Source organism: Etheostoma cragini, chromosome 13 (genome assembly GCF_013103735.1).
Source record: "Etheostoma cragini isolate CJK2018 chromosome 13, CSU_Ecrag_1.0, whole genome shotgun sequence".
Taxonomy (NCBI): Eukaryota; Metazoa; Chordata; class Actinopteri; order Perciformes; family Percidae; genus Etheostoma; species Etheostoma cragini.
This window is the reverse complement of record NC_048419.1, coordinates 18,801,903-18,814,923: the sequence shown is the minus strand read 5'-3', so window position 1 is coordinate 18,814,923 and position 13,021 is coordinate 18,801,903. Positions and strand designations below refer to the sequence as shown.

General features: G+C 38.1%; 1 protein-coding gene across 2 annotated transcripts in view; it reads right to left on the bottom strand.

Annotated features, from left to right (window-relative positions):
• Positions 1-356: 356 nt before the first annotated feature.
• Positions 357-13,021, bottom strand: part of LOC117955625 (solute carrier family 22 member 5-like) — a 13,393-nt gene continuing 728 nt past the window's right edge. The window contains exons 2-13 of one of the 2 annotated variants that reach the window (XM_034890226.1): positions 11,443-11,524; positions 5,859-6,112; positions 5,424-5,606; positions 4,787-4,890; positions 4,422-4,576; positions 4,069-4,240; positions 3,754-3,889; positions 3,423-3,523; positions 1,961-2,175; positions 1,265-1,447; positions 942-1,064; positions 357-643 (exon numbers count right to left, since the gene is read on the bottom strand). In XM_034890226.1, the coding sequence (XP_034746117.1) occupies positions 570-643; positions 942-1,064; positions 1,265-1,447; positions 1,961-2,175; positions 3,423-3,523; positions 3,754-3,889; positions 4,069-4,240; positions 4,422-4,576; positions 4,787-4,890; positions 5,424-5,606; positions 5,859-6,065 (1,653 nt within the window). In that variant the 5' untranslated portion in view covers positions 6,066-6,112; positions 11,443-11,524 and the 3' untranslated portion in view covers positions 357-569. Of the gene's footprint in view, positions 644-941; positions 1,065-1,264; positions 1,448-1,960; positions 2,176-3,422; positions 3,524-3,753; positions 3,890-4,068; positions 4,241-4,421; positions 4,577-4,786; positions 4,891-5,423; positions 5,607-5,858; positions 6,145-11,442; positions 11,525-13,021 lie in introns of those variants that run through there. The other variant, XM_034890227.1, reaches the window with a different exon arrangement.

The following is a 13,021-nucleotide window of genomic DNA, read 5'->3' as shown; positions in this document are numbered from 1 at the left end:
GTAAAATGAAAAGTGTAACAATCCTCTGTGCATTACACATGCTCATCGCCAATGCAATTGTTACCGTTGTTGCATTATACTGCTGTTCACTGTAAAAGATTAAATATTTCATTAAAAAAAAATTCTAATATTTTGATACCAATTTAATCAGAACCAGTATCCTTGTTGATGTTATAACTATCTTTTACACACACACACACACACACACACACACACACACACACACACACACACACACACACACACACACACACACACACACACACACACACACACACACACACACACACACACACACACACACACACACACACTTCAGTTTCTAATGAATATTTGTCTACATCTTTGTGAAGTGCGGGCAAAATTTTATTCACTAAAAAAATGTTTTACTGCATATGTAAATACAATTCTTTTAATTTCACTTCTTAAGAAAAGGTAATGTAAAATATTAAATCCATTTGTTTGGATTGACATGTTGATAAAAATGAATACATCTAGAACAGTAAACATTAGAAATGATAGTGAATAGTATATTTATTAATAGCTTGTGTAAGTAATGTTCTAGACAATCAGAGTTGACTTTCGAAAAGCACCACAGGTTTTGAACGATCTTTTCTTGTGATGAATGGAAACTTCATGCTGTTAGTAAAAAAGGCAAACAAACCATCACTTGGTTTACAAAAAGACACAAAAACACATCTGCAAAAGTATTTTCTCCACTTCTTCCAACTTAAACAGGTGTGTTAACTACAAGGAGTGATGCAAAATCGTCACATCCTATTAGGGTCATGATGATGACCTTGGGCTGTTACATTAAAAGACTATTATGAATTTTTGTTTCCATTTTTTTTGTCTGAACAACCAGTATCAGGTAGTTATTATTAGTTAGTTAGTTTACAAAGATGTATCCATTCCTTAAGGAACCTACCTTTCTCTCTTATGCATTTGTTGAATAGTTTGAGGAAGAGGTCGTCCAAAACTCTCTGGCAGGAAGAAAGCAGCAAATGCAGACATAACAGCCAGAGTACCCACTGTAATGTAAGGCAGGTACTTAAAGTATTCACCTGTACAAGGAGAAGGGGAAATTAGAATGAAGGAGGTCCTTGGTCCTGCATATGTATTCTGTAAACATGTACAGTATGTAATACCAAATATAAATATCAAACTACAGATAGGTTGAATCAGCTGCTTATTACCAAAAATGTGTCAATGTGCTAAGATAAATCCAGGTTGAACAAATGTAACGTTGCTTTTGTTTACTCACTCAAATGTATCAAAGAAGGTGCAATGCAGCTTCCCACTCTGGAAACAGTAGTGCATGTCCCTGACGCAGTGTTCCTGAGCACTGTTGGATAAAGCTCTGCTGTGTAGGCAAACATCAGGGCTGTACCGGTGGAGATACCAAATTTACCCAACATCTCCAGAGCAATAGACAGATTTGATAAACCTGAAACGTAAGAAATGGTTTGTCTAAGAACATAATGGAACAAAATGTCCCTGCATGATCCCCTTCACACAGCCATTTAAGGCATATATACATACATTTTGTAAAAAGATTTTAAAGTCCAATAAGTACTTTATTAAACCATAGAAAGGGCTCTCCGCCCGTTGTAGAGAGCCGACAGGATTGAAACAGCGGCCGCTTTAGCGATTTCAGAGTTAAAAATTGTTACAGCGTACATTGATGGTAAAATGTATACAGGTTGTCAGGACGGTCAGACATGTTTTGCACGGTCTTTCGCTGTATTTTTTGTTGGTAAATGTGAGATGTTCCAGTCACACACACACACATCTTGTCTTCAAAGCAGAAATACGGAAATAAATTTGGCAACGTACGTGTGATGTTAACCTGTTCTCACTTCTGTTTAGGCATTGGCTCTCAGAGTCACATACTGATACAAAGTCTAGCACATGGGACTGCTGGGATTTGTTAAAGTAACCTTGGCATGACACAGCTTACTTTCAGGCACCAGTTGAATGAAGTACAGTGACACTCCTCCAAGGAGCAAGACAAAGATGGTAGACAGCCGTCGTGGAAGGTATCTCAGAGCCAGCCAACTGGAAATGTATGCTGGTACCTCTACAGCTGCTGAGATGAAGCAGCTGAGATAGGGGTCAGAATGAAGCCGGGATGTGTTTAAGGACAGGAAAAAGTATCCAGTACTCAGAGTGAACCTGGAAAGAAAGTCACAGACAGAGATTCTTTTATGGAAATCCTCAAAGAAACAGCATTACCTGCATTTAATGTTATTACATTAAATTAATCTAGCTGAGGTTTTTAATCCAACGCAATATTGGAATATATATTAATGTGTTATGAATATCTATTTATGAATTTTGTGTTGCATGGGCCAAGATCCAGTCTTAACTGTTGAGTATTTTTAGTCTGCAGTGAGGATGCATAGTGTTTCTGCTCTCCTGATGTCAGTATGCAGCATGTTTCTTCATAACGGCTGGGGAGGGGAATGATGGCCAAAATAGCCAGCAAGTAGCAGGCGTATACCCACAGCCTACATCTGTTGAGTCATACTACAGTGGCCAAGATCCAAGATAACAAAAGCCAGGACCAAAACCTGCATCACCTTCTGGGTGAAGAACGGCCATATCCTCCTGATGTTGTTTAGCATGAATCTGCAGGAGGGGGTTGTCACTGCCAAGGACAGCTGGTCACACCCAGGTCCTTGCGGTCTGCGCCACAGACACCACTGAGTTCTCCTTTTTAAATCTCATTCTCTTTCGTAAATCACATAAATGAAGAATACTCTGAGCAATCACCTTATTATGTACACCTGTACAATGTGCAATCCAGTAAAATAGGTCTGCAAATTACAAAGACAGTTACATTACTGAAATATGTTCCATAGTAATGCATCGCTGTCCAACACTCCCCAATTGCTTCTTTTCACCACCAGTGAGGAGCTTCACACCAAAAGGAGATCCAGGGTGGCTGGCGTTTCCCGTAGAGACAGCTTGAGAAGCTCTGTCTTCAAAAGCAGCCAGTTGCGATGGTTTGGGCATCTGGTAAGAGTGTCCCCTGAGCGCCTCCTTAGGAGGTGTTCCATCCACGTCCAGCTGAGAGGGGGCCTTGGGGATGACCCAGGACTAGGTGGAGGGATAATATCTCCACTCTCTCCTAGGAACGCCTCAGGATCTCTCAGTCAAAGCTGGCTAATGTGACTCGGGAAAGGGAAGTTTGGGGTCCCCTCCTGGACCTGCTGCCCCCGTAACCCTACCCTGGATAGGTGCTTGAGGATGGATGGATGGATGGATGCATTATCAGACTGATTAGTTTTAAAAGGCTTTGTGTAATGTAATTGTACTGAAATTAATTACGCTAAGGTGTTTGAGCAACTGTAATTAATGATGCCTAATTGTTTGTGTTGATGTCTTTGGTGATTGAAATGCTCAGACTGGAGACTCACCACACCAGGCACAGAATAAGAGTCGTGTTTCTGATGTCTTTTGTCCTCAGCAGGTTGAAGACATTGTGGTGTTGCCTAGGGTGTGCCTTTGTATCATCAGCCTGCAACATACAAATCTCAGTCTTACCAGCAGTTTGTTTTCTTTTCACTGGTGGGTCTCACTGTCCACCACTTTGGCCCCGAATGAAATATCTCAACATCTGCTGAAAGAATTACCAGGTAATTTGTACATCCTTCCTACGGGGTGAATTGTATTAACAATGTGTGTCCTCAAGCACACACATTGGCTCCTGTGTCTGGTCCTGCATGATTTAGGTCAAGACAGACTTACACATACACTGTAATCTTGGTCAAAGATGACCTGTGGAGCCTCAACCTTGTTCATCTTAGCGGCCTCTCTCACTATGGTCTCTGCCTCTTCCACTCTTCCCTGAGAGAGCAACCACAGAGGGGACTCTGGGATGAACCTGCCTCAGTATTTAAAAGAGAAAGAAAAACAAAGAAACAAACAAAAGGTTACTGGAGTTAAATATTTCTAAAAGAGCCAAGTTATTTTGTCTGACAAAACTCATGACACTTAAGGTTGCACGGTAAGCTAAACCTACCATTAATACATTGTCTTGTTATACAATTATTGACAACCTACCACCAGAGAGGGAGGTACAGAAGACCAGGCAGAGAGATTGCCAACAGGAGAGATTTCCAGTCCCTTAAAAAGTAAGCCAAGAGAGGCAGTGTCATGTAGCCAATGGCAAAGCCAAGACATACACCCAAAGACGAGAACATGACCCGCACATTGCCAGTGAAGATTTCAGTGCCTGCACAAAGAGAGAGAGATAAATGCATGACAGAAGTGCAGGAAATAAGTGAAGATATTTGTGATACACAGTAAATCAAGAATACATGCACAGTACATACAATATATGTATATTATTCAAAATCACTCCCCACTGTTTAAAAGTATGATTTGTTACCAGAGCATGACATGTTCATATTTACCCAGCACAAAAGCAGCAACATAGTTGGAGATCTGTCCCAAACCACTGGTGAAGAGAAGGATGGAGAACACCGTCCAAGAAGGTGAAAAGATTGGAACAAATGAAAAAACTGTTTGAATTGCCATGGTGGCAAAGAAAACAGGCTTTCTTCCAAACCTAGAGTGAGAAGTCAAACAATAAAAATAAGAGCAAATTAAAATAAGATTACAATATCTTGAAAGTGTACAGATTGCTAAATATTAAATTAGTTTGAACTGATCATTAAAAAAGAAAATGAACTGTTTTCAATAAGCAGAAATTTTCAACATTTTGAACATTTCAATAAAGCGTGTTTATAACTTAATTGCAAGACTGCATTTTTAGTACCTGTCTGAGATCTGTCCTGAGATGAAGGATCCAATAAGAACTCCCAAGAAGTAAACCGTGGAAGTGAACGGCTGCTTCCACAGATCACTGCACACCAGGTCAAACTGGAGCATCAACGCATGGACAAAGAAAAACAATCTAAGATTCATTTGCAATTAAGAATCAATCAAACCTTTTCTTCCTGAGTAGAATACTGGAAAAGTTGCATACATTCAGTTGGACAATTATTTGTCTTGTATACAGTGTGTTCTAGTCAAGATTAATGACTAATTATAGTTCAGTTACTATTGATGCTCTATACCACGGCTTAAACTATACCAAGAAATAATTACATTTTAGTAGATGCAGCATAGTAGATGAAGCACAGCGTGTGCTGGAGCCTTCTCCCACGCTGCACCTCAACTTTGGAAATAACTACCCCCCTCACATCTGCATACAGGACTCCATAAAATAATTCAAAAGTGCTCTTAATCTTTTTAAACTAGCTTATGTTTACTGCAACAGCTGCATCTTATATTAACCTTAACTCTCTGCCTCGCTGTTTATTACTGATATCATTTGATGTAAGGTGAACTTGAGTTTTTTGAAAAGCGCCATTAAATAAAATGTATCATCATCATCATCATGATGTACACACCTCAGAGACTATGGTGGATTGGTAGATGTCTCTGCTGTAGCTCCACCCATTTACACAGCTCTCCTGCTCCAGGTCAGTGAGGTTGACGTCCCTGTCAGGAAACAATCCCTGAGCAGAGAGATTTCTGACCACATCCAGCCTGTATCTGTGGCATCTCTTCAACCTCGGTTTACCATTTACCACCTAACAGTCACAATGACAATGACAATGCCGTTGAGTACGTATCAAGCATGGGTCCATATCTCATATCTTCTCGTACCAACGGCATAGATTCAATGCATAACTATGAATGGCACTTTAGACGCCAATTTGACATTAAGGCCAATATGTTGAATACCAAGGTTGGGAGAGATACATTTGTAAATCAGTGAATACATTTTTTTCACAACCCATCAAATGACTTGTTTCACTAACAGAATTTAAGAACTTCATTACCTCTATTGGTATGATAGCATTGCGCCAATCTCGGGTCAGGTTAACCTCAGGAACCATGCAGTGGTGACTGGGAACGTCAGTCAAGAAGACAACAGAGAAAGCAGCAAATCCATTGGGCACGATGCTGGCACAGAGCAGGAAGAAGACCATCTGCTGGAAGCGTCCCCACTGACCAAGAAAAGCAGTATTCTTATCATAATCATTCATATTAGAACCACAACTGTCCTATCCGCCGTCAACGTCTTCTTTTTAAACTGCAACAGAAAAAAAAAGAAAAGACGGGTCTTGCACCACACCAAGCCACACCCTGTGCAAAATAAAACCATAATTCTAAACCTAAAGTTAATCAGTAATCAGTCTACCAATAACAGACAAGGATTTACTCGCTTCAAGTATTCCAATACTGTGTTAAAACTTTGAGAACCACTACTCTAAACTCTTTCCTGGTGAAAGACAAAAAAAAGCTTGAATGTTATGGTTTTTCATGGTACGCTTACTTGTAGTGAGTGCAACGTAACACCAGAGGGGGGAGGTACGCCAACCCAAACAAAGACAAATACAAAAGGAGAGATCTCTAGTCCCTTACAAAGACAACAAAAGGGAGGCAGCATCATGTAGCAATGGCAAAGCCTAAAGATTTCCCCAAAGATGAGTAAAAGGACTCGCACATTGCCAGTCAATATCTTACATACAGAGATAAAGAAACACACACAGAGAGAGGGACATGTGCTTAAGGGGTGAAAGTAAAGTATGTACAGTATTTTTAAATAACTTCTTGCACAATCTACTTCTTTTTTTCTTAAATCTGACAAACGTGTAAAACTACTGTGGCAGTATTTAAAGAATGTACTATAGCTAACACACATTACATGTAAAATCTTTTGAAGACTTTATTCCTTCATCTTAGACTTTTCTATGTAAATAGGTGTACATGTTATAGGCCTGCACAAGTCGGGGGAAAATATGAATCAGATTGTTTTGGTAAGAATTGATTTCTTGATTCTCTGCCATGATTTTTTTTTAACCACTACAAAAACAAAACAGTACCAAACAGGTTTTTTTGGCACCTACAGCACAATGCGCATCACCACAAGTAAAGCCTGTAAACAGAGAGTTCTATGAAGAGAAGGGAGAGCACTGCAGCGCTTTTAAACCCATTTTATACAGTCTATGTTTAAAACTCCCAGAAGAAAGTAGTAGCGTTTGTGACGCAGTCGGCTCATAAAATTAAATGAAAATAAGTAATTAAAAAAAATAATTACATCGTGAACAGGGTGGCTGCTTATTATCAGCCTTAATTTTATTCATACATCCAACTTATCGAGAAATATACGATAACACTTTATTTGAAGGGGTGTGCATAAGACTGACAGGACAAGTCCTGAACCTAAGTCTTTATGAATGTTTATGATGGTTGTCAATAACTATCATTCAGTATGACACTGAATGCAAAGTTCACATTGTTTGAGATATTTGTATTCTGAAAACTTGACATTAACCATAACAATCTGTTATGACAACTCAACATTAATCAAGACATATGACCTGTCATAAATATGTCATAGCAGGCCCAGGTTATTTATTACTTTAAGCATTTAGCTATGTGTGTGTTAACTACTGCTGCCACTAACGCCTAATTTTCTAACGACCAAATCTTTTGATTAAGCAACTTCAGTTTGACAGTGTACAGACCACTCTTTTACAAGTTGACCTGAAATACTCATTTTTCATATCAAAGCAGTGAAGGCGGGGGCAGGGGGAAGAAGGATAGCAGATTAACCAACAGCTCATGTCGACTAAAAGAAATTGCCGTTGACTTTTAACGCTCGATTACGTTGACTAATCGCGGCGGCCCAAGTGTAAACATTAAACTGTTGTATGTTGGTTCTTCCATTGGCTGTCATGAGACCATTATAATTGGCTCATGAATATTTCCTTGATCTCAAGTAAAGTGAAACAAGCAGACGGTCATGAAAGTTATAAGACCAGTTTGACAACTGAACACTGTACCGTGGTGATTTAGGAGTTTTGGATGGATAACATTAGCTTTAGGCTAATGTCACTTGTTAAATGTCTCCACAGTTAACAGCTGGTGGTTGATTGTACTATGTATTACTGTGCATTATTCAACAACTGTAGATACTGTATATACTCTGTCTTCCCGTTCCAGTGTCAAAGCCAAGGGTTTCTCAGAAGTGTTTGTCACCAGAACAGATGTACATAAGCTGCTGATCAGATGGAGATGAATTTGAGTTCAATTTAACCTTAAACAGTCCCTTACTGGTGCAGAGCAGAGGCCACAGCCAGTCCCCAAGCAACAGAACAGCTAACATCAAGTCACCGGCTGGGAGTAAAGCTGAACACGAAAAACCCCAGTGTTTCAACTGTTACCATCAGCATACACAGTCAGCAGACAGGAAGCTTGACATGTCATGTTTGGAACATTTTTAGCAGAAGCAAAACAGCGATTAACCTCAAAAGCTGCAAAGGTACTGTGTTTAAACGATGCTTGTTTTCCTTTATTAATTTCAGCTCTTCACCATTTCACATTTGTTATTTGAAAAAACTAAAACATTAACAAATTAAATCACTTTTTTTTGGGCTACATGGGACACCTTGGGTAATTAATAGAATTAAGGATTAAAAAGAGAATTTTGTGTTTTGCACTTGTATTTTTTAAATAATCGATAAAATAGATGATTTAATCTGGATTATTCAAATCAAATAAAAAAAATGATAGGTAGGTCCCCAATCCTAAATTGCATCCATGTTTCCCTCACTTGTTTGCTTTCTTTTCTTATCTCTCCGACTGAGGAAACATGGTAGAGACGTGTGGAAATCTTGCAAGAATCAGAAATACTTTATTGATCCTCTGAGGGAAATTCTGTGTTACAGTTGCAAGAAGTATATAAATATCAGAGTACAAATACAAATAAAAGAAATACAAGGAGTGTTGATATGTACGGTATTTACATAGATAAAAGGAAAAGAAGAAGAGAATAGACGAGAAATGTGTTTTAAGAGGGATGAGACATAATTTCACGTTAAGCAATGTCTGTTAGTTATGATGGCGGCACATCTGGATCTGCAGACAGCTGCCAGCCTCTGTTACATACCGTTATATTCACAAACAATAGCCCCCACAACCTGCCCACTCTGTTTAGACACTTTTGCTTGTGTTTACATTACTGTAATTTGTCATGATTTACCACACTGATAAGCCAACATTACCTGCCATTTACTTTGTTTATTTTATATTGTCTGCTAGTTTCTTGGGTTATTTGTATTTGTTATTATTGTACTTTGCATTTTAGTTTATGCTTCTTTTACTACATTAACAACATTAATCAACTTGAATCATAACTAACCTAAGCCCTTACATTTGCTGAAATCATTTATGTAGCTGGAGACTAAAAAAAAAGTGAGATAGTTGTTACAACATCTATATCAATACAGAACGTTTTTACAGTAAACAGAATCATCTTTATATTCTTTTTAGATTGTTTGAGTTACCACATTGAAAATTGTATTTAAGTGTCTTTACTTTGTGGTTTTATTTTTCATTGTTTCATAATTGTGTGGCATTGTGGATGATATTTGCCCTTTTTTTAAATTATTTTACATTTAAAAAATAAACATGACATTTTACATAAGGCAGAGATAATATAACAGAGATACAGCAATGGTCCAGGCAAATCATATATGACAGGAACATCTCACAATGTACGATGATTCAAAAATGTTACAATAAAGACATACAATACAGAGAATACACACTTTTGGCACCAAAAGAACTGTCCATTGGTCCAAATCTAAATCTGTATTCAAGTTTATGTCAGTACCTTTTATTAGAAATGATGCAAGATACTCAAAGTTTATATGTAAGGCCCCGTTTCTCGGTGCCGACTTTCTTGAAGCAATACTCAACTTGGACTGAAAGAAAAACAGAAAATAAGGGAATGGGGAAAACTGTTATGGCAACAACAGCTCTGGCAATAGGTACATTTCAAAACTAAAAACTGATATATTCTTTTAATAAAAGTCAGTGAATGACCCTTTACAAATGATATGTAAACCAGTCTCAATTTCGATTTTTTTTTTTTTAACCCTTGTGTTGTCTTCCCGTCAACCATGACAAAAAGTTAATGCTTTTCCCAACATTTGTGTCACTTTTTCAATGTCGTGGTTGCTTTGGATGTTTTTTCCAAAGTTATTTAATATGTCTAATGTTGACAATTTCAGCTTATTTCGAAGGCCCATTTTTTGTGATGAAAAAACTGAAAATGAGTCAAATTTGACCCGAGGACAACATGAGGGTTACACTAAATATTGACACTCCTTGTATGTACTGTATGCAATCCCCAAACAGTATTGTTTCGTCTCTGCATTTTAACCATACAAACCATCAAAACAAGGTCACACATTAAGGTAAAAAAACAGACAACACTGTTTTAAGCTTATTATACAACGGGGAACAGGAAGTTGAAAGTGTTTTGCTTTACATTTACAGTATCTGGAATTTCTGCAATATCTGAGAGCTTGACGTCTGAGTTGCAAGTAATGAATATCATCACTAACCACACGATGGAGCCAAAGGCCATAACAAGATTATGGAAAGGATGTCACTATAATCAGGGTATCTTTGGTACCTCTTCAGTGCTTGACATTAACTTTTTGAGGCATGTTTTTGTGTTTGGTAATGCAGAATTCAACATTAAAACAATTCAGTTGAAATAGTACAAACAGACATGTCCCATAAAACAGATTTCCCTTTCAACAAGAAAAAAATCTCCAGACTCCATAATTTAAAGTAATATTTTGCACGCCATTGTATCACCAGAGGTAGTGCTGAGTTGAACTTGAACTTATACTATATCTAAAATAATTTTGTAGACACAATGGATTTTGCAACTAAATTTTAACTTCTGTTTTTCCTTCTACAACTTCAGTTTCTCCCCAGCAGAGGTTAATTTTCCAAGGGATCCTTTAAAAGGTGTAGCTACTCATAATTAATCCGGCCCTGGGCTGGACAATATGTTGATATTCGTGATATGAGACTAGCTTTCGTCTTAGATTTTGGACATTGTAATATCCTAATATTGCTCGTCTTTGTAATTTTTTCCTGGTTTAAAGGCTGCAATACAGAAAAGTGATGTCATTTTCTGAACTTACTAGACTGTTGTAACTGTTCAATTATTTGCCTTTACAGTTAGTCATATCCACATTAATGATGATTATTTATCAAAAATCTAATTGTGTAAATATTTTGTTAAAAATCAATAGTCAACAATACAATATTGTTGCAGTATTGATAAAAGTATTTGGCCAAAAATATTGTGATATTTGATTTTCTGTATGCCCTGACAAGCAACCTACTGTATGATGTCATTACGTTGCTATTTTGAGGAAATGTAGTTGAGTTAGTACACCTAAGTCTAATTTTGACAGATTTATTAAACCTGTTGCGCCAACATTTTGCAAAGACAGTTTTCCTGCATCACATCCTTGGTCAGCATCCTTTATCATGTCAGACCACAATGACATGTCATCATGTCACTTAGTGATCACAAGAATAACAACTCACCACATTTGCACTGTCAAGAAATCCCTTATTCCTTCAGCTTCTTGGAGGAAAGTGGCTTTCCCTCTTTGGGCAGATGGAGTAGCTGAGGAAGAGAGAAGGAGAGGATGAGGGAAGTTTAACAGAGTGTGAAGGGTGAGGTTTGTTAACTCTGTGCCCGGTTCCCTGTAACGACAACTCACTCTCACATCATTAATTAATCTTTCCAAGACATAACACAACCACATCCTTCTACTCTTCAGGAGATGTGGTTCCTCAGGAGCTGCATTGCCTGTGTTGTTTGCCGGCTATCTCTTTCACTTGTTCACTTGTTTTCTTTTCCAAATTGGCTTTTTAATATCTTACGGTTCGTTACAATTATACAGAATTTGCTAAGTGGGCTGCCCTTTTGCCAATTTCACATGACAGCCTACTTGTACATGTACTTCCACAAATCTTTATGAAAAGAGGGTGTTACTAATGTGTTTAAATAATTGTAACAGTATTTAAATTCATGAAATCAAATACTAAAACAACATACCAATGGACTTGACATTCATACCACCTTATTCTCTGTCATCTCTCTCTTTCAGCTTTGCTGTCATATCTGTGGTTGTGTGTTTCCAAAAGGGGGATTCCCATTGCACACTACAATCTTCAGTTGACCATCTGTCTTTCCATAAATATTATACAATATATGCCAAACCACAGCCACGCAACATTTGATACTGACTTTACACGTAGGTCATATGGAATAACACTTATGACTTTCCCTACTCTCTATCCCTTCGACCCTCTCTCTCTACCCACTGGTGATTTTATGGGGTGACTGCAGGAGAAAGAAGGAGGGCTTCCCTCTCTGTCTGACACCCCTGCTTTGAGAACATGTGGCCTGGGAATAATTGGGTTACAACTGCAGCAGTCCAATGAGTTGGCCTTGATTTAGAGAATGACTCCATTTACTTTTGTCTGACTGCCTGCTGCTTCCACAGCTGCAGCTTTTATCCTCTATTCAGGCTCAGGATTTCACTGTATAGGTCTGGCAGCCAGCCAGATGAGAGAGTGGAACAGAATCTGAGCATTAATATACTAACCCACATTTAGTGGGTAAGACATGCAAATAGAACAACTGACAATGGTTCAAATTTCATAAAAGGCCTTTAGAGTCTATGGTGAGCTGGATGAAAATAACAATCCAGATACTGCACTTCAGGGTGCAAGTGAAAGTACGGGAGGAGAGTGTGATGAAGAAGAAAAGGGGGGAGATAACACAGGTGTCAAGTTTGTTGAAGACGGGACAATATTGGATGAATATAATTGTTTGGAATACCAGCTGCCAAAGCCTTTACAGTACCGGCTGACAGGGAAGGTTATAATGCAAACGGAACTATTCAGATTTGACATTTTAAAACACTTGAACAAAGTTTTTCTAAGCTGTAGCACTAGTTGGGCAAGTCTAGCACTAGCTAGCTAGTCTACTGTGAGTAACGTTAACATCTTAATTTTTATTGTGGGAATGTATTTTTTAGGGCTGTCAAATGATTAAAATTTTTAATCAAATTAATCAGAATTTTCAGTGGATTAATCAGGATTAATCACTATT